We start from the raw sequence: 27,502 nt of genomic DNA, 5'->3' as shown, positions 1-27,502 counted from the left end.
TCATCACAGTCACAGCTTTTGCCAACGAGCAAAAACTCTCTGCTTCTCCTTTCTTTGAGACAAAGTTTTTGTCTATTTCCACTTATTAGTGGAACTGCGTGTTGACAATATTAATTTCAAGTTATGGACCATTCAGCTTGATGGGAAGTGAATTAAGCATCAGATTTGTGATAAGACCGTTTTTTTTATAATCACAACATGTTTAGTTGTGATATTCTCTAAGAATCTATCCACTTAATTTTGCTTTTTTATCCTTTATTTAGCTGTTTGTTTTATGGATGTGTTCCTTCTTTATTATGGTGGGAATCTGGAAATATCGCGTAACTGGTTTGATCTTATCGTAACATACTACATATTGGAGCTATTGGCATTTTACTTGTGTATCAAGTCACAGTTGAATCATCTTTCTAAACTAAACTATTATCTTTACTCTTAGTTTTAGATCACAGTTTTAATTAGTTCAATTTCAGGCCTTGTGCAACAAAAAATTACATTTGCAACAGATCTATTTTTTCTCTTACTTCTACATATTAGTTAGCAAATATTATCTACTAAGATCACATTCATTCTTTTCTTTTCTTTTTTATTACTGTGAGTAGACATCAGGAATCCGATCCGTAACATTGAGCAGCACGCTTCTAACAATGTCAACAAGATTCTTCTAGTAGGGAACAAGAGGCAGATTTGATTCAATATCAAAAGAGTATATCTACTGTCTACCTTCTCCATCCATGTGTAGTAGTATTCTCCAGCTTATTTTTCACGTGAGTTTTAAGACGTCACTTCATTTTTTATTTGCAAATGAATATGGAATCAATTTTTTTTTGTGAGCATATATATCTAATGGGTTGATCCATTCCATTGGCTGACTTTGATGGAAGTTTCCTTCTTAATTGTTAAAGATATATCAAGCAAAGTCTAGCAGATATTGACGTCAGGGCCTAGGTTTGTATGATTCTATCAATGAGCTCCTTAGCTTTATACTTATTTCCATGCATTAACCAATCATGGAGTTGAACACTTAAGCCCAGTGCCGCTTAGACTAACAACTTGTAGAGGACCTTAAGTTTTACTAAGTATATGTCTTGGAGTATATAAAACTGTGTATTAACAAAATTAACTATTCGTAGTATAACGAAGTAGTGAATAGGAAAATATGTGTGGAATGTAGTAAAATGACAAAGGTATAAGGATTCTTTTTTCCATGGGTTAATTGACATCTGACCAATATTAGTCCATACCCTACCCTAATCCCAATCCACTTACCAAGATGCATTGTGGATTCCAACATCACTTATCTGATCCCAACAACATCACTTACAGTCGTCTTACGATTTGTGTCATTTTTTGTTTTTTTTTGTTTTAATCGTGACCCCAACTTCTTCTTTCTTGCACTTATAGCTAGCCACAAACAATCATGATGAACCAAGCTATCCAGCCTTCTGCAACGTCCCAAGCAAAGCAAAATCAGCATTTTGTGGTTCTTAAAACACTAAACGTAACTCGCTATGGCGAAGAAACAAATGCACTATTAAGTTCTTTTCTATGATATGGTGCTTCTGCATTGCTTTAGTTTCGTCACTAACGTTTAATCCCGAATGTGACCGACACATATATATATCACCATATCTATATATTATTATCTAAACCATACCTGATGTTTCAGAAACAATTAAAGAGAAAGAAAAAAAAGAGAAGACAGGTTAGGATTGTTGAAAAATCTTTTGGTATGTGATTGGAAATTATTTGCACGTCTTCAAAATCTGTAATGGGCTCTCTTTTACTTTCTTTCTTTTTTGTCGTAAGTGATGCCTATTGTCTCTGATATATTCCTAATTCTCTTTTATTTTTGCCGATTCCATATTAATAAAGCAAGCCATATATCTTTATTAATTAGCATTTAGGTGAGCACAATATACTTTTAAAGTTCAAACAATGTCCATTTTCTTTTTCATTTTTATTCTGTTTTATCAACTTAATATTCAACACGAATAACCAAATGAGATCTCTATTCTTTTAACAAAAAATCCATGAGATATGATAAAAAAAAAAAATATGAATGCGCTTCTCTCATGATTAGTTAACAACATATTCTATGAAGAATCTCTTGTGTCATGATTAATACTATCAATTATCTATTAGCAAAAAGGATTATGGGTGGTGATTTATAGATAGGTCAAGGAAGTTAAATCTGATGAAGAACGCACCGAAGAAACAAAGCTACAAGTGGGTGATAAGACTTGATGTCTGAGTCGACTTACACCATTTTACATTTGAGACAGACACAGACACACTCCAAAGTAATTATGTTCCCACCAATCACCAACTACTTCACTTAGATCTGTTCTCCATAATCTCACACACTTCTTCTTTTCTCATCTTTTTAATTAGCAATTATTGCTATTTTCCTGCCTACATCTTTATTTAGTAACTTCATTTTCTGCTTTTAGATTATAGTATTAACACTCACCAAGTCCAACTCTTATCTACATAGTCTAACCCGTGATGCAAAGATATTTAAGCTGTAGCACGTATGACTTAACTTTGTGGGCGTTGGATGACTGTGTGCATAAGCTGTAACCTCAAACATTACGATTTTCGTATATGGCTCGCAAGTCGCAACTAGGTTCATGTTTCTTTGTTTTTGGTTTAAAAAAAAAAAAAACAAGTAAAAGTGAATATATTATGGATAGGTCTGGTGTCGTTTTCGTTAAGGTTGTTTGTTTTCATATAAAACAATAAATTCATTCTAATCAAGTAAGGTTGGTGTTATATATATGATTAAAAAAATTCGGTTCGATTAGAATTGTATTGATCAATATGGTTTACCAGATTTGAATAACTTTTTTTTTTTTACGTCAAAACAATTATATTAATCAATTAGAGTCATTACAAAAGTATCGATCAAGCCAAATAGGTAAAGAACCAGAACCAGAATAAAAGGTAGAATAAGTACAACCATATTTCGCTAAGGTAGAACCAGATTTGAATAACATCCATACACTTTTCTTCTGATAAAGGGAAACCTGATAAACAGAACAATTAAAATTCTTATAAGTTATAAGGGTATAGTACTTTATGTTTATCATATGTGAGACTGAGATTCCTAACAATTTGTAAGACTATACAATTAAAAGAAGTGGAATATAATGCTCGTGTGTGGTATTTTAATTTCCAAATAAACAAAGAAGAGTACGATGAATTATTGTAGCTTAATATCATGAAAACTTCCTACCTAAAGAAAAAGCCAATAAAAAACAGGTTATCGAACTCGTGACCAGAAATTAGAGATTTTATCTTCTTCTACTTTCTAATATCATCAGAATAGTTACACTTACACTAAAGCCAAAAATCGAAGATATCTACTAGCAAATCCAATTCAAATTTCTAATGATTTCGAAGAATATAAATAATCTAATTCCACTAAATAGATGATCATAAAATTCTGTGCTAAAAGAATATTAAGTCTCGTAATTATTGTATAACTTCTGATAAAAAATAATAATAAGAAAAAGTATTAAAAGAAAAGACAAAGCCCATATGTATTAAAATGAGGACCGCCCAAAGCATTAGCATACAATAATGCGGGGGAAAGCATTAGTAGACAATAATGCGAGAGAAAGCATCACATAACAAGTTAAAAGAAAAGGAGCAATTGGGAAACTTGATCAGAAGAAGACGATCATTATCTTTCTTTTCTTTTTTATGTATCTTTGACCATATAAACTAATGGATCCCATTCTTCACCTTTTCCTTTCGATGCCTACATTTAATTTTGGAGCTTTCAAAACAGCCTTAAATATGCGGTTTCGAATCGTCCTTCCACATATATACCTAGTAGATATTATAGGTCATCGAAACGTTAGCCCGCATAGAAAAGGACATTGTAGATTTTCGTAGAAAATTTAGAAAGGGACGTCCTAGCTATATGAGTTTTTATCTTTCTTTTTTTTGGTTGAAAGAAACTTTTCTTCTTGGAATTTATGTTCTTGTTAAGGACATAAGATTAGGTAATTACGATTATATCTTTCTTATTCCAAAAAACAAACTTCAACTTACAAAAAAAAAAAACGGTGCACCACACGGAATCTTTACCTTTTGTTAGCCCAAAAGGAAAAGAAGACGTTTATTTAGTATCTTCAGTGTTATTTTTCACGTCTCTTATTGGTTCTCACAAAGTACGTTTAAGATTTGGTCAAATTAAAATTATAATGATGTGTAGATTCATAAGAGTTGTTTCATATGCATACGTCATAACATATACTGGATATTATGGTGGATATATATATGCGTGACTTGACGCAACTTTGAAAGACTCCATTCTTTTCACATTTTATTCAAAAAAAAAACAATGAAGATGTATAAGTGATGTCTTTCTTGACTAGGTTCATGTTTCATCGTGATTGTTTTTTTCTTTTAATTTCAATAAAAACTATTACATGTCTCTGGAACATGAAGTCATTAATGGTAGTTTCTTAGCATAATCTTAATATAGTTATGAATATTTTTATAATTGATTTTGAAAATTTTGAAGTTAAGAATTTGGTTAAGAGATTGAAATTTTGGCAATATGCAATGGTGGACTCTTAACTTGAGTTCTTAAAAAAAAAATTGAAAAAAAAAATTAGAAACATTATAATTTTAAAAAAAACTTAATAATTATTACAACTCATAAAATTTGAAACATACATGACATAAAATTTTAAACAAATATGACAAACAGTTAGATTTAATACTTAATTTATCTAAGAATTAAGATTAATTGAATTAAAACATTATATTTAATACCTAATTTATTTAAGAATTAACCTAAAAAATATTAGATTAGATTTAATACTTAATTTATCTAAGAATTAAGATTAATTGAATTAAAACATTATATTTAATACCTAATTTATTTAAGAATTAACCTAAGAAATATTAGATTTGGCTCTTATATAAGAGTTATTCTTAACAATTAATTGAATTATAACATTAAATTTAAGACCTACTTTATGAAAGAACTAACCTAAGAAACTATCAATAATGATGGTCTTATACTTTATGTTCAACGAGAACTCGCTAGACATAGAAAATCTGGATTGTATTTGAACTTAGATGCTGATTTTCGCTTGATGAACAACTAACTTCCATCAAAAGGTTTAATCCTGATTCATAATCCTACAACTTATAACCGCCACAACATTAAAATAATACACACGTATACCCATATAACCATATTAAAGGATCAAACTAAATCGTTGTGTATAAACTATGATATCTACATCTATTGTTTGGTTCTTTGGGATAGTGGGATACTATACTTAACTAAATTACTCCATATTAAAATTTTAATATACAGGATTGTGGGATACTATACTTAACTAAATTACTCCAGTTATCTTGAACTTAATAATTAGATGATAATCTATTCTAGTCGTATGTAGATTACTAAAAATATTTAAATAGTATATTTAGTTAAGTATCATCTATCTTGAAAAACAAGTGAAGAGAAACCGTGCCATTTCAACGTTCACTAAAAGAGGGAGAGGGACCATTAAACAAAACTGGTTTGAGTTCCTGAATTTTTCTATTATCCATAATTTGTATAGGTTTCAAGTGTTCAACCAACTTTTGACTTATATTAATTTTAATTAAGTTTAAATAGATTCTTTCAACGTTTTAAAAAGAATATTTCTATTATAAAAATGTATAAGTATTGTCCATGCAAAACGTGGATAAACTTCTCTAGATTTTATGAATAATTTTTAAGATTATGATATTTCTTGAGACAAAAGATTTTACATCATATTATAAAAATAAATAAAATAAATTTACATCAATAAATATCACTTATAGCATTATTATAGCACCGAAACTGAGCTCATGAGTTAAATAAATTTTGCAGATTTATTAATATCATGAGCCCACTGCAGCTAGAGCCAAACAACTTTAAATTTGACTCACCAAAAAAAAAACAACTTTAAATTTGATATACGTCTTATATCGTGAATATTCATACCTTCCAAGTGCAGAATAATGAATCAAAAACGTTCTATTGATAGAGAACCGATGCTCCTTTTTCTATAACAAAATTATATGGAAGAAAATAATGAAAGTGATTCCACCAGAAACTAAGTGGCACAATGGAAACAGTACAAAGGACCCAAAATATTGGCGATTATACGCACTTACATCAATAAATATTCCATGAACTAAAATAAATTACAAAATAACCTAATTAAAAAGGAAAAAAAGCAAATCTAACCAATGATCACTCTACCCAACAGTGTCGGTATATCGTGACTCATTAATCATTAGTTCATTTTTATACTTTATAGATTGGAAAGAACTCGATTCATCAACACCTCTCCTGGAGTTAGGCGAAGATACATATATGGAACATTAGTGAATGGGCTTGGAATAATTTACAAATTATTTTTCTTATATAAATGATGAAAAACAAATTATACAACTCTTATTCTGAGTAACAGCTCTTGTATTTCACAAAAAACGGCACAATATCATATATACTGTTTTACACACACACACACACAGAAAAAAATCATGAAACACCACTTAAAATTTTCTCTAATTTCCAATACAGACAAGCTCTTGGATTAGAGGCCTAATTTGTGTTGTAATTGGTATTTATCAAATCATTCTTAAACTATGCCCTATGGTTCACAAATCATTCAGTTTTCTATGTTTTAATAATCTAATAAATAAAATTAGCATTTACGTCAATATTTTTTTTTTGATATATACTCTCTCGGCTCATTTTAAATAATATATAAAGTCTTTGTACATAGATTAAGAAATTATATCTCTCTTATACTAAAATTTTATTTTTACATATCTAAAAAAGTTCAACCAGTGAAAAAGTAAATAGAAGAATAGAAAGAATTAAAAACAATAAAAAAAGACAGTAAAATTTACATTGAAAAATTAAAACATCATACAAAATGAAACAACAAAAAAAAAAAAAAAACCAAACATCAAGTAATATGAAACGGATGATACATTTTTAACAATACATTTTTTATGCGGAAATACATGATGGTAGTTGACATGATGGTAACATATATACAATGTTATTATCATGAAAATCAATCAGATGAGAGATAGTGATACTAGCGTTCGACTTTGATGAAATTTGCGAATCCACGGCACTCTGTATTTTGTTTAATTAGTTCGGTTATGTGACGATCAAATACAAATTTCTATGTCTTTTTGTTGATAAGGTAAAGAAATAAGTCCCATGATTTCAGGGTACGGTTTGGAAAGTAGCCTCAAAATACATAACAAAAAGGAAAAAAAGAAAATTTACACGCATATTTATTTACACTAATAAGTTTACGTAGAGAGAAGAATGTTCACATCACATCACATCCTTTTAACTTTGGCTCTATATAAAGAGAGATAGCCAAGACAATCATAACAACTCATATCAATTTTTTAAAAAAAACTCTCCATATATCTATTACTTCTACGCTAACTAGAGAGGGAGATTATTGCTCTTAAGTGATGGAGGAAGTAAAGAAGAGGGATTGTATGGAGAAGGCAAGGCCATTCATTTCAATGGTAGTGTTGCAAGTAGGGCTAGCAGGAATGGATATTCTCTCAAAGGCTGTTCTAAACAAAGGCATGAGCAATTACGTCCTTGTTGTTTACCGTCACGCCGTTGCAACCATCGTTATGGCCCCGTTCGCCTTCTATTTCGACAAGTACACTCTACTTTCCCTTCTTTACATATGTACCAACTCATAAACATAAGTAAAATGTTTTGTTTAAGTAGGTAGATTCAAGGCCATGACAACAGAATATCAACCTAGCTAGTTTGATATATTCTGATGAAATTAGTTTGCCTAGCTAGGATTATTATTTTGTGTTTTGAGTTTTCAGGGTGTGCAAACGCAAAATAAAATAAAAATTGTGACCATATTCTACAAAACAGATTATATCAAAAACATGAATAATCATTTAATATATTATTGAGTGTTACGTTGTCTAATTTATTTTTGTGAGTGATGCTTAGTGTTTGAAGCTTGAAAAGATGAGAGTAGCAAAAAGAAACCATGATGCTTTTGACGTAATATATGATAAGAAAGGGTCACTCATATGTTAAAAGACAAAAGACTTGTAACCGTTTTATATTTGGTTTTTGTGTGGTTTCTGCCAATGTCATGCACTGAATGTGAGTCCTTACTTTTTTAGTGTCTCTTTACAAAAAGAAACACTAATTCAATTTTTAGTGCGTAATCAAAATGTGTGTATGCTTCTGCAATTAATTATGACTGTAATCCAGTAATATTTACACAGATTTGTACGTAACTAATTTGAAATGATTCTAGTTATCTATCCATGGAGAATATTTGTCCTAATCAATTTTTCCTTTTTTATTGAAATTAATTTTTAGTTTAGATGATTCTCAAATATTATTTTCTTACAACGATTCTCATATAATCCAATGTCCCTAATAAAAATAAAATAATGATTTGGTTGGAATTTTTTTTTTTCTTTTTTTTTTTTCTTTTGGTAATGGTTCGACGTTCTAATGTAATGTATGGTTATGATGTAAAACAAATCAGGAAGGTGAGACCGAAGATGACACTGATGATATTCTTCAAGATATCACTCCTTGGTTTACTCGAGTAATATTTTATTTTTCTTCATCTTCATTCTGTTTAAATTTTTCAAAGTTGAATCTGATAAATTTTCATTTCATGTCTCTTGTCATAACAGGCCAGTGATCGACCAGAACTTATACTATCTCGGGATGAAATATACGACAGCTACATTTGCAACCGCCATGTACAACGTCCTACCCGCAATCACTTTCGTCCTTGCCTATATATTTGGCCTCGAAAGAGTAAAGCTACGGTGCATTAGGAGCACGGGTAAGGTGGTTGGAACATTGGCTACTGTTGGAGGAGCCATGATCATGACACTTGTCAAAGGCCCAGTTCTCGATCTGTTTTGGACCAAAGGAGTCTCTGCACATAACACAGCTGGGACCGACATTCATAGCGCCATCAAAGGCGCAGTATTGGTCACGATTGGTTGTTTTAGCTATGCATGTTTCATGATTCTCCAAGTAAGGCAAACAAAAAATATATAAAAAAACACTTATGGATCAATTTTGACAATGAATCAATGTTTTTCAGGCGATAACATTAAGGACTTACCCTGCTGAGCTCTCTCTCACAGCATGGATATGTCTTATGGGGACAATAGAAGGAACCGCCGTGGCATTAGTGATGGAGAAAGGAAATCCCAGCGCATGGGCCATTGGTTGGGACACTAAACTTCTTACAGCCACCTATAGTGTAAGCATACATATCTCAGTAGACTAGTGATTTCATGGACTACACCATATATGTTGATAACTTAAAATTGTTGGAATATAAAATGGATGCAGGGGATAGTGTGCTCAGCATTGGCTTACTACGTTGGAGGAGTGGTGATGAAAACCAGAGGTCCTGTGTTTGTGACAGCTTTCAGTCCTCTTTGTATGATCATAGTAGCGATTATGTCGACCATCATCTTTGCTGAGCAAATGTACCTTGGAAGGTAAGCAAGACACAAACAACATCTAAAACGAGTTTTAAACACCAAGATTGAAAGGAGGTAATAAAAAAACTTTTTCTATGGCAGGGTTCTTGGTGCTGTAGTTATATGTGCAGGATTATACCTTGTGATATGGGGCAAAGGAAAAGATTACAAATATAATTCCACGCTGCAATTAGATGACGAATCAGCACAACCAAAGCTAGAACTAAGCGGAAACGGGAAGGATAATGTTGATCATGAAGTCATTACTATAAGCAAGCAAGGAGAACAAAGAAGAACAGCTGTAGAAACAGTCTAACTTAACGGTATCGGCACAAATGTTTTTCATGGAGGAGTAATTAACGTATAGCAGTTTCATTTGTTGTCCATTATGTTTCAGAGCAACAATGTCATAGAATTGCTAACTACCATGGGAGAATAATAATTGTCTAATTAAGAGGACTAAAGATGCAAAAAAAAAGATGAAATTATTGGATTCATTCAAATACAGAATGAATATATTGCAGTTGTATTGGCTACACCTAAACAGAGAATATATCGACTGTTTGGGACAATGATTTCGGTAAACCGGTTTAGTTTTCGGTTGACTTTGAGTCAAATGACAATGAACAGAAAATAGTGATTGAACCGGTATGTGGTCTGTCTGAGGTCTGACTTCTGAGGATCTCGTCTATTCCCTCACGTACCACATTTGTTTCCTCCTATCACCTTTCCACAAGATTTAATTTCTCACCTATTAGCACTTCTCTGTTTTGCTGCTAATTTAAGTATTACGACGCCGTTTCTATATCAAGCACTTGACTTTATCCAAAAAAAAGTCTCACAAATACGATTGAAGAGCAAAACAGCGAAACACTTTTCAACACCGGTTGGTTGTTGACGTACTTCATTCTTGCGCTGAATCTCCTCCGATTATATTTGATAAATCTCTCATTGGACTTCGTCTACCTTTTTCTTACATGATTTCCTATTTGAATTTGTTTACACAGCTCAGTTTTGGGGTTTAATTGATCAATTAAGAGTTTATCGGTCTAGTTTTATGGGTGTTTCTGATCCATTTCTAGCACTTGAAAGATCTGTTATCCATTCAAGTGGTAACAAACTGAATTATCTATATTTATATAATAATCATTTAAAAGATTTGTTATCAATTTTTTTTAATTTAATTATTTGGATTTACTGATTTCTCAATTAATATTAGATATGCATACCCTACCACGTACATGTGGGCATCAGCTAGAGATTTAAGCAAATCTTCTGTCTAATCCTTGACGTGGCAACATAATATTATTTTACGTAACTGAGAGTTTCTACCGATCCGTATTAATTTAATTAATTTACTGTAATTCACAACCACATAACAAACGATTAAGAATTGAAAACTTCATATGTTTAAAAACTGTTACTCAAACATTTTTCATAATTTCTTACTCATTGTCCATTATTGTTTCGGGTCGATCGAGAATCTTTAGAAAAACGTGAAAATCTTGTCCTCTTAAATATTTCTGTCACATCTGTTTTTTTTTTTTGTGGGTACAAAGTCACATCTAAGTTTCTTCTGACATCGTCGCCTTTTGTTCTACAGACGGACAAACGAAGTACTTGTGCTATTAAGAACCAACTGTTTACTTCCATAACGTTACTACTAGTTAGATAGAGAAAATGAGAGAATATTGATACAACGTGCGTTCGACTTAGGTCAAGTTAAATAGGTGAGTCCACAGCACTAGCATTTCAGGTAGGATTTGGCATCTTGCCTCAAAGTATATAACAAACAAATAATACAAAATTACACACATATTGACATATTATGTGATAATAATATATTTGGGAAATTTTCAAAATAGACTGTTTTCTTAAAACTTAATTAGGAATTTGGGCAGTTTCAATATTTAAATTAGAAAATAGGCATGTTTTACTGTGCAACACTATGTAGAAGATTTTCTAACTCTCAAAATCTTTGTTTATTTACTATTTGTGCCATTGAATTTTTTTTTTCTAATGTTTCCACTTACTTTTTTTTCTTTCTCTCTCCCCCTTATCTCTTCCATCGATTATTTTCAGCCTCTTTCCTCTATTTTTTTGTTGAAATCCTCTAAATGATCTTGCAGAGATGGCATGTATGAAGAAGGCACTACCATTCATTTTAATGGTATTGTTGCAAATAGGGTATGCAGGAATGGATATTCTTACAAAGGATGTCCTAAACAAAGGCATGAGCATTTACGTTCTTTCCGTCTACCGTCACGGAGTTGCCACCGTTGTTATGGCTCCGTTCGCCTTCTACTTCGACAAGTATTCTCTACATTTCCATCTTTATTTCAATTTCTCTCACAAAACATAATTCAATGTTTGGTTTGCGAGTAGTTTCAAGACCATGATAGCAGATTATCATTCAGGCCTAATTGGTAGTTGCGTTTGCAGCATTATAAACGCAAACGGAAAAGTAAACGTGGTTTTTACGTCTAAAACAATCACAGCTCTATAGTTTGATATAAATTGGGAATCGAGTCTACTTTTATTACTAAATCTTTTATTCTACAAAACGAATTATTTTCAGATACATAAATTAAAGATAATACAATGTTGAGTCTTTTTTGTTTGTGGATGGTTCTTGGACGTTTAACATATATGTTAAAAACAAGAATTGTAACAGTTTTGCCAATATCATGCATTAAATCTGAGTACTTAAGATTTTAGTGTTTTCTTTACAAAATACACGAGTTCAACATTTAATACATAAACCGATAAAAGTAGTTATGCAACAGTAATTACTATTGTAGTCCAGTAATAAATTAGGAACCAGTTGTGCAGAGTACGGGATCTACACAATTTTGGATTTCCTAATAATTCTCGATGAAAAAAAACAGGATAGTGAGACCGAAGATGACAGCGTTGATTTTCTTCAAAATAGCGATTCTTGGTTTATTAGAGTAATTTTTTTCCTTCTTCAAATTATTTTCTATGAGACATCACATCTCTTCTTTTATTGACTGAATCTGATTTATTTTCCATTTCGTTCATGTATTTTGCGTATAAATAGTCCAGTGATTGCTCAAAACTTATTCAATCTCGGGATGAAATACACGACAGCTACATTTGCAATTGCCTTGTACAACACTTTACCTGCAGTCACGTTCATCCTCGCCTTAATATTCAGGCTCGAAAGCGTGAAGTTTCAAAGTATCAGGAGTGCCGCTAAGGTGGTTGGAACAGTAACTACAGTTGGAGGAATCATGGTCATGACACTTGTAAAAGGTCCAGCTCTTGACCTCTTCTGGACTAAAGGACCCTCTGCACAGAACACAGTTGGGACCGATATTCATAGCTCCATCAAAGGTGCAGTTTTAGTCACAATTGGTTGCTTCAGCTATGCATGTTTCATGATACTACAAGTAAGGATATTTTCAAAAAATATAAAAAAAAATACACTTGTCGATCGATTTGGACGATGAATCAAATGCTTTTTTCAGGCAATCACATTGAAGACTTACCCTGCAGAGCTCTCTCTCGCAACATGGATATGCCTAATAGGTACAATAGAGGGAGTAGTTGTAGCATTAGTGATGGAGAAAGGAAATCCTAGCGTGTGGGCCATTGGTTGGGACACTAAACTTCTTACAATCACCTATAGTGTAAGATTTAGACTTACAATAAAGTAGTGCTTTTGAGAGTAGCTTGTAGGTTATTTATTATAAAAGTCAAATTGTTTTGAACATAAAACTCATGCAGGGGATAGTGTGCTCAGCGCTTGGTTACTACATTGGAGGAGTGGTGATGAAAACCAGAGGTCCTGTGTTTGTAACAGCTTTCAAACCTCTTTGTATGATCGTTGTGGCGATTATGTCGAGCATCATCTTTGATGAGCAGATGTACCTCGGAAGGTATGTAAAAACACTGAAACACCAGCCATGAGTTAGATAACTTTGATAGAAAGAAAAAAAAAAGAATGAAAAGATCTTGTTCTTTGGCAGGGCTCTTGGTGCTACGGTCATATGTGTAGGTCTATACCTTGTGATATGGGGCAAAGCCAAAGATTATGAATATCCTAGCACGCCGCAAATAGATGATGACTTAGCACAAGCAACCACAAGCAAGCAAAAAGAACAAAGAAGAACAGTGATAGAATCAGTCTAACTTAACAATCACGGTCCAAATGTTTAGCATGGATGAGCCATAACGTATACCAGCTTTCTATGTTGTCCACTATTTTGCAGAGCAATTGTAGAATATAATCACTAACTACAAGATGGGAGAAAAAAAGAAGGAAAAGTCGTATAGACTTATAGAGAACAGAATGGTCAGTTGCGAATATATACAGAGATCCATCTTTATTCTTTAGTTTATGTAAATGAAGACCATGTAACATTTTCTCATATCATTTCTTCAATGGAAGGAAAACAACGTTTATTTTTTATTGGTTGACTTTACAAACAATGAGTACAGGACTTTGCAAAGATAAACTAGTTGATAGACGAGCTAGTCATTGTTGGGATAAAATCAAACAACATATCTTTTAGTGTGTTTCTAAGCTCTTGAGCTATCCCATAGATGGCACTTCTAGAGAAAGAGGCTCGAGTGATTTGCGCTTTTCGCAAGATAGGATTCTCAACAGGATAAGTTCCCACTTGTTGTAGTTTTAGCTTGTATATGTGAAAAAACGAGGGGCGTATTACGGTTTTTCACCGAGGGGATATTAATTTTACTGATCAGTAATAATAATGATAGTTTTTTTGTACAAGGATCTTTGGGTCCATTAATGAAGTTTGTCTAATTACCGGAAAATAGCAAAATAATATAACTAGATTTTTCAATTTTATTATATATAAACAAAAGCTGATGTAAACAAAGTCAAAAACTAAAAACTCCACAATTCGATCTAAAGTCTAAACCAAAACTTAGCTAATAGAGGGAAACAAACAAAAAAAGACGTTAACCCAATATTAAAATAATTTAAAACAATCCTGCTTTTGCCAAATTTGAAAGCTCCATTGTCCAATCCTAGGAATCCATGTGTCATCTCTTCTTTGTCAACATGAAAACATCCAAAAAGAAATCGAAACAAAAAACAAAAGAAAATTAGGAAGCGGACGAAATAAGTCTAGGTAGTGTATCTATACAACTCTGTGCACGTGTGAGCAACAAGATCTCTTCAGCTTGAACTTTCCCGTGGCACGTATAAGTCAATACCGGGTTTGGACGATGATTTTGGTTAACCGGTTTAGTTTTCCGGTTCGATTGATTCTTCAAGTCAATATGTACCGAAAATAGAGATTGAACCGGTCTGTGGTCCGAGAATTTCGACTCTCCCCTCACGTACCAAAGTTGTTTCATTCCGTCACCTTTCCACAATATCCGATCACACCTGAAATAAATGATTTTGAAAACAACATTAGAAACACAACGTTTAAGATCATCATCATTATAAAATATTTAGAGCATGTTAATTATCTTACCAAGCCGGAGTTCTTCGTTTTTCCTTTGATTTTTCGGTTTGGACAACGTAATTATCAGAGTTTATTCGATATTTATATGTTGGTGCGAAATAAATCTTCCCTTCTTCCCATCCCTTAAAAATTCTACCAGCTCTTTGTTCTATCTTAAGCTGAAATAGAAAAAAGAAAGAAACATGTTTTAGTTTAACTACTCTTATATAAGCAATCATAACAGAAAAACCAATCAATTTTAAATTAAAAATTATATTAACCTGATCTTTCTCTAGAAGTGATTCCCAATCATGGTTTCTAAGCTGTTCATGCAAGTCACTGCTCGCCCTTAGCCGATAATTCAAATCTCCGAGCCATATTACTTTACTGTAACACAACCATGTATTTAAACGATTAGAAAATGTTTACTTTACTAAAAAACTAGTATTCGAACATTAATTTTTCATAGACTTACTCATGGTCCATTATTGTCTCCGGTCGAGAATCTTTAGAAGAACGTGAAAATCTTGTCCTCTTAAATATTTCGGTCACATCTAAGTTTCTTCTAAGCTCGTCGCCTTCTTTTTCTCCAGACGTAAGATGCGTACAAACGAAACATAGACTTGTCTCATGCAACGACATGCTGATCGAAACCGAGCCCTACACAAGGTTGTACATCGTTAGCTATACCAAGCATACAGATTATCAAAATTTCTTAGAATCAGTTTTGTTGAAACTTAGACTAACCTTGTTTCCAAGATATCCCATGATACCACGGCCAACACATGAAACCTTGAGGTTGGTTATACGTTTCCGGAGATCATCTCTAACCCACACACACAAAAATATCCCCACCATCTGTTTACTCGCCGCAAGGCTATAGCCGCGAGGAGGAGTTGAATTGCATGGGATTGGGGTATCATCTGAGAGGCCTGAGAAGCTGAAACGGGGCTGTTGTGATGATTTCGTATGCTCGAGCTCATTTGGCGATAAATTGTTGGTGTTGTTCAAGGCTTCTCGGATAAGAGACAACCACTTAGCCGCAGGGCCATTATCCTCGGCTCCAAGTACGTTACCGGCATTTAACGGCACGATTTCTTGAAACCTAAACAAAACAAAGTATTGATGTTATAATTACTCCAGAAAAAGTATATTAAAAGTACGATAAAACCAATTAATATGATTATATGCATACCCTAGCACGTAAATGTCTGCATCAGCCGGAGATTTAAGCCAATCTTTTAAGTCTAATCCTTCATGTGGCGACTTCCCTCCCACGTTCCATGTCCCCACAAACATTCTAATCATCAACAATTAAACAATTACGACGTTAATGATCATAGCTAATTATAGACCAGAGCTAAATTATAGGTTAATCATGGAAGTATTTATTACTTAAGATCAAGTTTGTCATCAACGCGTGTCACATGTTGTTCACCGGTTGAATGTTTTAAATCCCCATTTCCTTGGCCCAACCAACCTATTTCAACCACAAAACATAAACAAAACCAATTAGTTATATACTTCACTTAATTAGTATTTAGACTATTATAATCAGACAGAGATATTATGTGGATAAAACAAAAACTGGTGAATGGTGAGAGTGGCAAGTACACCTAAAACCAAAGACTTTTTTAAACTTACCGCCTAAACCTAATCTCTCACCCTACACGTGGATACAGATGATACAATTTTCATTTGTAAACTCGTTTTTTTTTTTTTTTTTTTTCCGACAAAAAAAACACGATTTTCAAGAGAAAATCTCAGTTTCTTATATGCCGTCGTTTTTAACACAGATGTCTAATCCTACGGTTAGAGATGGACCCAAAGCTTTATCTGGTACGGAGACAGTCTCAATTCAGTACGGTCTACGGACAATAGATACGACGCCGTTTTCGATGCAACAAAACAATAGTAGTATAATTAAATCAAATTCATGAGCTAGTTTTTATATTTTTACCTTGAAAATTTTCCGGCACGATCATGTCGGAGCAGCTTTTTCGCCTTGGCTCCATCCCTAGAAAGAAAAAAAAACCTCCGGTAAGTCAGACGAGAATATTAAAAAAACGGCAAGAAATTTGAGCAAAAATATCTAAAACGGCACGAGTTAATATCTCACCTTTGACTGGGTAATCAGAGTGAAATTCGTAAGCGCCGCTACGTAGGTTTAACCATTTCCTCACGACGGTTCTTGGCCAAGAAGACTGTTAAACGGAGCCGTTTTCAGCAAAGAAAGTAAAGGAGAATAATAAACGAGATGTAGTTTCATTGTTTACAGAACGTACCTTAGATTTCAAGATCTTGCCCATATTTGTGTAATAGAACGTTCTGCCGTTTTTTCCGCCACCGTTGTTTGTAAAATGTCTAGAACCACAATCTAGAGGATTATAAAGGATGAGGATCTGCAAATTTAGAGGTAAGCAAGATATTAGTGCGCGTAAATGAAAGCGAAATTAATGAAAAATAATGACGAATAATATATCTTAAGCAATTTGGGTCCAATCAACAAGCAAGAAAGACAGAAATTAAAATGTAAAATAAGAAAACGAAGACAAAAATTGAACCAAAAATAATACTACTAGTAGCTAAGAAATTCAACGGGAAGTATATAAAAATCCTAGTTGCAGGAGAATTGGAGACAGATATTTTAAAAACTAGAGAAATGATTAATTAGAGGCTCTTAATTAAGGAGAATTCTATAACAAGCATGTTGGAAAATTTAATTAATACATGTCATGAAACGGAACAATCTAGATGCTTCCTTTACAAAGAGGTAAAACAGAGTGTATGGAAACCAGAAACTAAGATTTTTAATAACAAAACAGAGACCAGACCAAGAGTCTTAATTAAGGAGAATTATGTAAAAAGCATGTTGGAAAATTTAATTAACACATATCATGCATGATACGGAAGAAGCCATGTTTAGATGTAAATGCTTTTGGAGTTTGGTTTAAGCTTAGCATTTAAGAGAGGAAAAAAACAGAGTGTATGGAAACATAGACAAAACCAAAATTGAAACTTTGTTTCTTGATTTCGAAATAAAAGCTAATTATACAAAAATATAAGCGTACCCATCTTTGAATTAGGAAGGTGCAATAACAAGATCGATTTGATAGTTTTAATCGATGAGATAAAGGATAAAAATTGGAAAGTATTTATTATAGAGGAGATGGAAAAAATTGTGTGTCATAGTGTTAAAGGAGAAAATGAGGAAACAGAGCTTTCATGAAGAAGAAAACAGAGCGAGTAACAAAGAAGAAGGCGGCAGGAAAATTCAAGCGAAGACATTAGTGAGTTCAAACAATAAACAGTCTTGTCCGAAAACGACTTCTTCATCAAGGAACAAAAAGGTTATTACAGAGTTAGTAGCAGAACTTACATGAGTATAAGTTATACAAAACAAGGTTTTGTGAACGAAAATGGAGAAGGGCCAGTTTAAATTTTTGAGGAGAAGAAAGAAACTTGTGAGGGAGAGAGAGAAAAGTTGTGAAGGATGAAGAGAAACATTGTGCACTTATACGGCTGTAAATTGGAATTTATAAAAGTTGTGTTATGTGTGAGGTGGACTCATTGGACCAATATTTTATGTGTGATATTTTTAGTATTTAATGATACTTTACATTACCTAGGCACGGTTATTTAAATGTGAATTAGGATGGGAAGGTTAGTAGTAGAAAGCTATGGTAATCGTGTTAATTATAGAAGGTTTGTGGAAAAAGGAAGTTATACGGTTTTCTTTTCTTTGTAATACTGGAAATTTAGTATATTTTTGGTTATGGGAGACCTAGAAATTAGGAAATGTGTGTGGATCAAGAATACCTTTTGTCTATTAAATATTCACAAAATATTAGTATGAATTTGGATATAAAGTCTTATTAACATATTTGAATCTATAATAATAAAATACGATCCAAAAAAATAAAATATAAATTGAATGAAAGGTCCTTAGTAAGTTTTTATTCTTTAGACTATTAAAGTGGAATCATTCATAATTTGGACTCGCTTCAAAATAACATAACATGAATTACATTTTCCAACGATTTAAAAATTCCGGTCAACTCCTTGGCATTTCTCAAATGAATCCTCTTGTCTGGTTGACTTCTTGACACAAGTTTCATATTGAGCCCACGGTTTTGTCATAACATTGAAATTATGAGTATAATCGAAACATGTAGGATTTAGTTACGATAGTCAAATTAACTAATTACTTACGAGAATGAACTCAATTATTCAATCGTCTTCTCCAATCGTTCTTTGAAACTTATTAAACTCCTCACAAATATAGACATAAATGAAATGTGATGTACTGATTCACCATATGAATGACACAATAAACTTTTTAGCACAGTGGTACATATAACATTTTGAATCTTACCAAAATGGGAGTTTTAAATACTTTTTTTTGAAACTTTTGTTTCTTTTTCTAATTTGGTTGTGATATTTAATATTAGCAACATACATTTACACCTAGTTTCCTTAAAACAAAAGAAGATGCTTTTTCAAGGAAAAAAGGTTTTCAGACGTGGAAAATACTGCAAATCAAACTGCATTTGGCAGAGTTGACACATACCGTACAAATGTCTTGGTCAAATCAGTTAAGTTCTTTTGAAAATGTGTACTATTTTGCTTTTATCTTCAAACATGTTAACTTTCGGGAATATATCTAAAGAAATATAAAACCAATTATGAAATTATTCTCATGCTTCAAAAATGTAAAAGGGCAGCAATCCTAAGAAATTATTGGTTTAAGCCAATTATTTATCTTCACACAGTTTACACACAATAGACAAAGTTATATATTGGACACTTTTTCATGAATGTTTAGTTAATATATATATACTTCTGCAACCTACACCATTGAATAATAACGTTACTGATTTCCTTGAACGTTTTAAACATTTTCTTGTACTTTTTTAATTAACATCTTTATTAGAGCCATCAGCCATCTATATATACAGACGCCTATATGGGTGAAAAAAAACCTCGGCAAAATTGAACTTTTGAAGGCTCTTTTGTTGACTAACCCACAAAAACCTACGAATCGTCATCGTGCTTAACACTAGGACATGTGTTGGAGCTCCTTTATTATTTTAGTCTTCGTACAAATCAGAATTCCACAAACATGTATTTAAATATAATTAATAACCAACTAATCACATAATCTTAGACGACACGTCCTGATTTATCTACGGTCCGTATATTAACGCAACATATATAGATCAGGTAGGTTAAATTCTCGCATTTATTGATCTCCTGTCTCTCTCACCATGGATATGATCTTATCGATCCATTTTATACAAGGAGAAATGAAGTTCCATGTTCCCCCATGTATTAACAATTATTAATCTCTCTTCTAAAGCTAATTAACTTATTAAGATAATTGTTCTTTCGGAGTTTTAGACGTTTGACTAGTCGAAGAAGCTTCCAATGTGCATATTTTTATCGCTTATATATTTCCCCTTTGGAATTAAACTATTAAAAGTTTTTAACATTTTGCAACTGTGGCTTATTTTTACGGGTCTGTGGAAATTAATTGAAATAATGCGGGCGACCTAACAGGCACGTCGGATTTTACAAACGACAAGTAATGTTTCATTATCTCAAATCTCTTGATACTGATCTATATGTCATATTTGTCCATATTTCGTTTCTGAGCATTTGTCTTCGATTATCGTATATATGTCAACGTACAGACATGGAATTTGACAACAAAAATGTTTTGAATACTATAATCTTAGTAATAAAAGTTGAATTCTTGATTACATGAATGTGTCATTAAAGTAACATTTTCAGCCATTAAGTAATAAACCAAGGAGGTCGACAGGAAAAGAATTATTGACTAAAACAAGTGAAGTTCATAAAAGGACAAATACTCAAGTTTACAATTTAAGACATATATTGACCCGTGATCACAATTGTTTTACTAGGTGTCGTCTAATCTAAGTTTAAAACAAAATTTTAGATCCGAGTAACAACAAGAAATTTTGTATTGTTTTTGCCTACAACAAAACAGAAAAAATTTAGAACCGAACAACTAGAGTATAGCCATTAAAACGCTCGAAATTAGAGAGTATGGATAGTATATAGGTTGTGATTTGTGAACTAATGCTTAGATTAGAAAAGAACCCTATGTTTAAACATAAAACAGTCATAGTCTATCATATATTCAGTATCACATATATATAACGTTTTGGTTTGTTAAGTCACTAAACTTGAGGTAATTAAATTAAGGTCTACATATTATTGGCAGAAAATAAATGAAAAGTCTATATAACTTTTTCATCAATATATATATTGATGAAAATAAATGAAGATTAGTGTTTTATAAAGAGATAAAAACTAATTTATGATGATCATATCATGATTTTTAGGATATTGATTTATGTTATTGTCGTCGCGGTGTTACGACGTACATTGAAATTCACATATAAAAGAAACTTTAATTATCAAAATCATCTATATCATCACAATTTTTTTGATAAGGTATATCTTTGATGCAAGAAAAAATAAAGGGTTCTTACTTCTTAGAACTCTTGAACGAAGTTTAAACTCGGAGTTAATGGCTTTCGACTAATAAACCGAAAATACGTATAACTAATCAAGAATTGTTAATTTCTTTGCAAAGGTGAATATATCTACAAAATCCCTGACAATATTAAAGTATGATTGGAAGAATATGTTAATTAATTAAATATCAAAAAAGGCTAACGAGCGTTTGAGATGGAATGGGGAAGTATGGAACAATGAAAAGTGGGGTTGGTTAATAATCTACAAAAGGAGAATAAAAATCAGAAAAAGGCTAAAGAACGAAAGTATAATCCAATTATTAGAGTTGTACCAATATGATTAGTGATTAGTGACTAGAATCAAGTGTTCTAATCATTAAACTCACTTGCTAAAAGTTAAGTTCCCAAATAGATGCACATGTCCGATCTATATTTCGAAAAGGGAAGAATGTAAAACAATTATGAATGTTAATGAGATGTAAAAGTGCCATGCATGATCATATATTGCAGAAGCAAATTCAGATATAAATTGGAACTAGGTAGATGTGAAATATCTAATTCAGAATCTAACTATTATGTAACAACGTAAACACAAGCGCTAAAATAGCATAACAACCAAACTCATGTATGTCCTTTGGTCATCTTATGCTAAATTTAGTCCATTAGTTTCAACCAACACCATATACATGTGTAACGGGTATATATATATTTTTTTTTTGGACAGATGTAACGGGTATATATATGTTTTACTTATACACTTAGTTAGAAATCGGATGTGTTTTACGGCTTCATATAACACTTTTTGTAAAGATTATTTTTGAAGAAAAGTCTATAATTAATACAAAAGACCATTAATCAATTTTACTTTTGATGATAGACTTGAGAAACCAATGATTGTGTAGAGAGGGAAGTTGGTACCACTACTCTCCGAGAAAGTGCTCTCATATGGCCAGCTTTGGCAGGCAAGTGAGTGACCCACTTTTCTTAGTTATGCCTCTTTAATATGCGCAAATCGTGATAAATATCGCTCTCATTTTAATTGATTGATGTAATTCTAATCCCCGTACGTTATTCGTAGAACTTTCCATCTGAAAACCATTTAGCCGTTCTGTTAAAAAAAAAAAAAAACATTTAGCAATTTGTAAGATATTTTCTTAAGACACACAGGTTCACTTTTTTCCTTAGAAGTTTCTACTAGAAAAGCATTTAGCCTTAAAAGCACAATATGGGAAAAGTTACTGAGAAAAAAAATTAGTTACAAATATATAAAATATAAATTAGTTAACTTATATAATATACTGGAACTTTATTTCGTTTTTAGTCAAAATTTGAAGTAACTCTTTTTTTTTTCATCAAGTAACTGTTTTATTTAGAAAAATTCCATGATAGAGAATTAGAAAATATTAAGTAAGAAAAGATCTGCTGCACATAAAAAAAAAGTAAGAAAAGAATCATAAGATATATGCTACTATAAATAAATGAATTAAACATAATATGAACTACTAACGAGGTTATATATAAAGTATAAACTATAAAATTATCATTTTAAGGAAATTTGTTTTTTCATAAAACATATCAAGTGATATATATATAATTGAAGATTATTATTATCTATTTTTTAAGTAGTCACAATTTCATACTAATTAAATGGTGTGATTGTGGTAGGACCTCGATTCCGATGAGTGTGGTTATGGTTGGAAGCAATCACAAGTAACTGCTGAGATTTGGGTTGGGCAGCGGAAGCTAGAGTAATTTCATATATATTCTAACTAAAACAATAGTATATGTGTTAACTGTGAATTATATATTTTGGTTAATTGTTTTTGAATGAAATATATTTTAGTTATTGGTTTGCTAATAATATATAATATACTTGTGAGTTTGAATTTAGTAGTACAGTGATATCACTAACACTAATCACAAGACTACATGTTTTGCTCAATGTATTCAACTTCTTAAAATGTTATTATTGGATCCTATCCGTGACTCTTTTGATGTTTAAGTGAATAGAAATTTTGTTTGACATAAAAAAAACGAAAAAAAAACGTTGTTACATTTATATATATATATATATACCATACCGAACGTTCACAAATTATAAAAGGTTGATATTTTATATTGGATATCTTTCAAAATTATATAAGTAGTGAATATTTTTTGCGTCATACTATATCAGTTTACTACATCATGGACGATTATCCAAAAACATGTGTCGATCCTATTGATTTGGCCACTGGAATCTTTTACTGTTATAACATGGCTAGTAATTACTATTTTGAATTAGGAGTTTCAATGAGCTTTATTGACATTCGGTTAATAGTAACTAGCTAAGCAATGACGTGAAAGATCGCTTGAGAATAACACGAACTGCACTTCATGCCAAAGCAGGGTATGGTTTAAACCTCTTATAACTAGCCTATTCAAGCATTATATTAATATTAATATATATATATATATATATATATAGTTAATAGAAGAATATTACATTAATTTTATTATTTTGATGACTAAACAACCCACTAAGACCAATAAAAAATTCTTTACGATCTCTAATGCAGACAATGAATCGAATTTGGACCATCGGGTTCGTTGGGATTGATTTCCATTTTTACTAGAGTCCTAAAATTTTGGAAGCACCACCACCGACCTAAGTGGGATGTTCCGAATATTAGTTAATAGGATAATTATAACCAATGATTTGTTGAGATAAGTGGGATATATATAGACGTTAATGTGATATACGTGATTCATGCATCAACTAATACTTAATAGAATTGAGCATTTCATGCATCCAAAAAGAAATTCCTGAATGCTAGAATTTAGGTATTGTTTAAGATTATGCAATTTTAGTGGTACACACCAAACTGGGCCATCACTAACCAATAAAGTTGAGCAATATATAACAAGCATTTGACAGATTAGCTAGTGGAGAATATGTTTTATGCATACATACGAATATACGATGATGAGAAACAAGTGTGTTATCTCATATGCATGGATCCATGTTTCGCTATGTGTTATATATAGTTATATGTCTGTCCCCGTAACGTTTTCAAAACTCGTCCAAATTTGATGAAAAAGTGAGAGTTCTCATATAAACGCATGCATTCTACATACATATATGCTGAACCAGTGAGTCCCTTAAAAACTAATTAAACACATAGTCCTTCAGTAAACTTAAGTCACCAAATTTTCAGAATCAAAACTTGATACATCGAACTACATTCTACAATACTACAAAATGATTCATCATGTTTGACGCCGCGCATGCATATGTTACATGTTTGTCTTTTATATATTTGTACTTGTTCGCATGAAAATATTTAGTAAACTATACTACATGTGGACCATGTGATGATAGTGGTAGATGAGAAGTAGTGGCTATCATATGTTACTAAAACACTTTTTAATTGGTCGCTAAAGTTGGCAATTAATTGCGTGCTCCAAAATAGAGGACCTTTGACTTTCTTCAACACGCAAAGTTAAGCTCAGTTGACGCAGACTTTATAATTACAGTGTTAAAAAAAAAATCAACTATTAGAAGGCTACTTGATTATTGTACTAATGTTTTGTATTATTGCCATATTGGTCGTAATTAGAAGCGAATGCATGTATGACCTTGATTTTTGCACTTGCTAAATCTTTGGTACTAGTATTAAAGAAACGAGTTTACCCGTTCTGCTGCTATTTACTTGTGATATACTTTGATCTGTTACAATGTTATGAGCATAAAAGTAAATACATTGTACCAAGTTTCATCTTTCCTTAGATTGTGGCTATCATCAGCTTTTCTAACTATCTCTCAAATTTAAAGCATATTGCGACTCACAGATGCAACAGTATACATGCTTTGGAAAGAATGAAACCACTAGGCTCCACAACGCCTTGTTTTCTCCTGCATCAGTTGTTTTTAAACATAATGACCGATGCATTAGAGACACTTTCCTAGCTAGTTCGAAGAGAACAACCATGAAGACTATTTCAAGAACCACGGGTAACAAATTAAATCAGCATTACAGAGTTTGCCAACTGTTTCATATAGACTTTTCTATCTTTTTGGGTCCTAGCTTAGCTATGAACTATTAGCTATTTTTGGTAAAGACACTGTTTCATATTGGTAATCAAGTTTACATTATCATCATAGAACTAGACGGTCAATTGTCACGAGAGTGCTTGCGTGTGATCACCCACTCAGACCCGTATTAGACTGACATTAGATGGCTCAAGTGTCAATCTAAAGATGTCAATAAAACAAAAAGTAACATTCAGGACAGTGTAAAAGAACCTTCCTTCCGTAAGAAAGAAGACAAAGAAAGGAAAAGACTGATCAAAGTAACAAAGACAAGATATATATAAACCTTGGTTTCTTGGGATCTTCTTTCTCCGGTGCTTCGATGGAGTGAACTGCCAAAAACAAATCCGAACAGAATTTTATAACCAGTAACAAACTGAAGTCAACAGAAAAGAAAACAAAGATAGACCAAGCATCGAATTTACCTTTTCTCTAGGGTTTGAGTTCGCATGAGATGATTTCGGGGGTACCACCGCAATAGCAGAGCTTAGCTTGGAACTGTTTTGAGTCATCATCATTGGAAAGTAGCTTACCTTCAAAGGTAATGAAATACATCATGCCAGCAGAGACGTGATGATTGGCTTTGATAAACCTGACAAATTCATATTTTGTACTATGAATTTCATTGAAATGCTCAAGGGATTTCCGACACAGTCTGTCCATAAACTCTCTGGTAGTTTCTGGTTCCAAAGCCAACTCGTTGTCATCGAGATCAACTGGTCGGTAATTGAAAACGCAGCGGAACTTGGCGAAATCGATGTCAAAACCCTATATAACACACAAGATGAATTCTCCAAACAGATAAAGAAAACTTGACAGACTAAAATCTGTCTTTATAGTTTTTACCAAGAATCAACAACATGAAGAAAACCTTGGAATCCTCGACTTCTTTCACCATGAGGTAATACTCTTCTTCCGCCGAGATCTTGGGCTCTTCATCCTCACGGCGTCTTATACACGGATAATAATGTTCCTCAGGAACACAACCATCCTCAAATTCCAAAAACACAGGTTCCAGCTTATTTCTCCAATCTGAGACAGGAAAAATATCTAACTTTATTAGGGATTTGTTCCGATATATAAACAAAATTTTACAGAGTTGAATTCGTACCTCAGTACCTGGTAAATCATCCCCCATCGAATTCGCCTTGCGTGTATGAACAAAACAGTAACCCTAATATTAAACAAGAACCCTATAAATTTAATTATGTAATTTTGTCAACTAGGACGATACATGTTACCCGACTCGTACCAGTCTTGAAAAAAGGGTACCAGTAAACTTAGTCGGGTAAAAAATAATGTAATTCTATTACCCGTACGTAAGGATCGAGTATCAGATTTATTTTTAAAATATCCGACCTGTTACCCGTATTGCTATTCGACCCGGAAATCATTAGTAATACATAAGTAATAAAATCATTAGTACTAACTCAGGCTGGGCCCCTAAATTTGGCCCACTAATCAACATGTATGGTTAAGGGATTCAGTTTGGGTCTCAGATTGGTTAAAAGTGAAACTTGAAAAGAAAGAGAAAGGATAATGAGTGGGAAAAAACTAAAAAGGCTGTAAGGATAAAATATTAGAAAGGTAAAGTTACGTCATTTTGTTCTTTAAAGCATTTGCAATCCTCTTCTCTAACCAGCCCTTTATCCTTAAGAAATTTTATCAATCCTTTGTATTTCTTTAAATTCCCATTTGATTTTTTTTCTTCAATTTGGGCAAATAGATGCTTTGAAGAGAATTCCAGAAGGAATTCTACCATGAATGTATAAATGGGCCCCCAATCATTCTGTTGTAAGAGATGGTCCAACAGTAACCTATCATTCAGATTAAATCATGCACATTATTATTTCTCATTAAAAAGTAAACGAAACAAAAGTAATTGTGATTGATTAAGGAAAATCGTTATAAGAAATCTAATGACAAATTTTTCCAGGGACGAACAA

General features: G+C 32.3%; 4 protein-coding genes and 2 long non-coding RNA genes across 10 annotated transcripts; 2 read left to right on the top strand and 4 right to left on the bottom strand.

Moving 5' to 3' along the window:
- Positions 1-1,398: 1,398 nt before the first annotated feature.
- Positions 1,399-1,609, bottom strand: AT2G08880. Its single transcript, NR_140425.1, has one exon. It is a non-coding gene; the product is annotated as an other RNA (long non-coding RNA).
- A 1,909-nt stretch (positions 1,610-3,518) lies between these two features.
- Positions 3,519-3,909, bottom strand: AT2G08875. The gene has a single exon (NR_140424.1). It is a non-coding gene; the product is annotated as an other RNA (long non-coding RNA).
- Positions 3,910-7,346: 3,437 nt separating this feature from the next.
- On the top strand, positions 7,347-10,179 carry UMAMIT12 (nodulin MtN21 /EamA-like transporter family protein). Its single transcript, NM_129301.6, has 6 exons — positions 7,347-7,706; positions 8,571-8,633; positions 8,725-9,076; positions 9,147-9,308; positions 9,401-9,552; positions 9,637-10,179. The coding sequence occupies exons 1-6, from the start codon at positions 7,507-7,509 to the stop codon at positions 9,848-9,850; spliced, it is 1,143 nt and encodes a 380-aa protein (NP_181282.1). The 5' UTR covers positions 7,347-7,506; the 3' UTR covers positions 9,851-10,179.
- A 1,275-nt stretch (positions 10,180-11,454) lies between these two features.
- UMAMIT13 (nodulin MtN21 /EamA-like transporter family protein) lies at positions 11,455-14,037 on the top strand. Of its 3 annotated transcripts, none has more exons than NM_129300.3 (5): positions 11,455-11,847; positions 12,713-12,947; positions 13,026-13,187; positions 13,285-13,436; positions 13,527-14,037. In NM_129300.3, exons 1-5 carry the CDS (start codon positions 11,666-11,668, stop codon positions 13,687-13,689), a joined length of 894 nt encoding a protein of 297 aa, NP_565861.1. In that variant the 5' UTR covers positions 11,455-11,665; the 3' UTR covers positions 13,690-14,037. The 3 variants fall into 3 exon arrangements, with proteins under 3 accessions (NP_565861.1, NP_001324060.1, NP_001078016.1); NM_001084547.2 differs by having other exon boundaries at positions 11,495-11,847; positions 12,596-12,947; positions 13,527-13,969; NM_001336661.1 differs by having other exon boundaries at positions 11,485-12,947.
- Positions 14,038-14,364: 327 nt separating this feature from the next.
- AT2G37440 (DNAse I-like superfamily protein) lies at positions 14,365-18,473 on the bottom strand. 3 transcript variants are annotated; one of them, NM_129299.4, is made up of 11 exons: positions 18,358-18,473; positions 17,264-17,380; positions 17,098-17,182; positions 16,939-16,995; positions 16,374-16,458; positions 16,174-16,278; positions 15,726-16,083; positions 15,454-15,638; positions 15,260-15,365; positions 15,009-15,157; positions 14,365-14,917 (listed from the first exon to the last, which is right to left on the bottom strand). In NM_129299.4, exons 2-11 carry the CDS (start codon positions 17,285-17,287, stop codon positions 14,632-14,634), a joined length of 1,440 nt encoding a protein of 479 aa, NP_181280.3. In that variant the 5' UTR covers positions 17,288-17,380; positions 18,358-18,473; the 3' UTR covers positions 14,365-14,631. The 3 variants fall into 3 exon arrangements, with proteins under 3 accessions (NP_181280.3, NP_001323804.1, NP_973622.1); NM_001336660.1 differs by lacking the exon at positions 18,358-18,473 and having other exon boundaries at positions 14,409-14,917; positions 17,264-17,525; NM_201893.2 differs by lacking the exons at positions 16,939-16,995; positions 17,098-17,182; positions 17,264-17,380; positions 18,358-18,473 and having other exon boundaries at positions 14,409-14,917; positions 15,726-15,918; positions 15,967-16,083; positions 16,117-16,278; positions 16,374-16,899.
- Positions 18,474-25,604: 7,131 nt separating this feature from the next.
- AT2G37435 (Cystatin/monellin superfamily protein) lies at positions 25,605-26,709 on the bottom strand. Its single transcript, NM_179951.2, has 5 exons — positions 26,676-26,709; positions 26,428-26,588; positions 25,982-26,324; positions 25,843-25,888; positions 25,605-25,718 (listed from the first exon to the last, which is right to left on the bottom strand). The coding sequence occupies exons 1-3, from the start codon at positions 26,692-26,694 to the stop codon at positions 25,989-25,991; spliced, it is 516 nt and encodes a 171-aa protein (NP_850282.2). The 5' UTR covers positions 26,695-26,709; the 3' UTR covers positions 25,605-25,718; positions 25,843-25,888; positions 25,982-25,988.
- Between the last annotated feature and the right edge of the window lie 793 nt (positions 26,710-27,502).

The sequence above is a fragment of the Arabidopsis thaliana genome, chromosome 2 (assembly GCF_000001735.4).
Source record: "Arabidopsis thaliana chromosome 2, partial sequence".
Classification (NCBI taxonomy): domain Eukaryota; kingdom Viridiplantae; phylum Streptophyta; class Magnoliopsida; order Brassicales; family Brassicaceae; genus Arabidopsis; species Arabidopsis thaliana.
The sequence above is the reverse complement of the archived record's forward strand: the minus strand, read 5'-3'. Positions and strand labels throughout refer to the sequence as shown.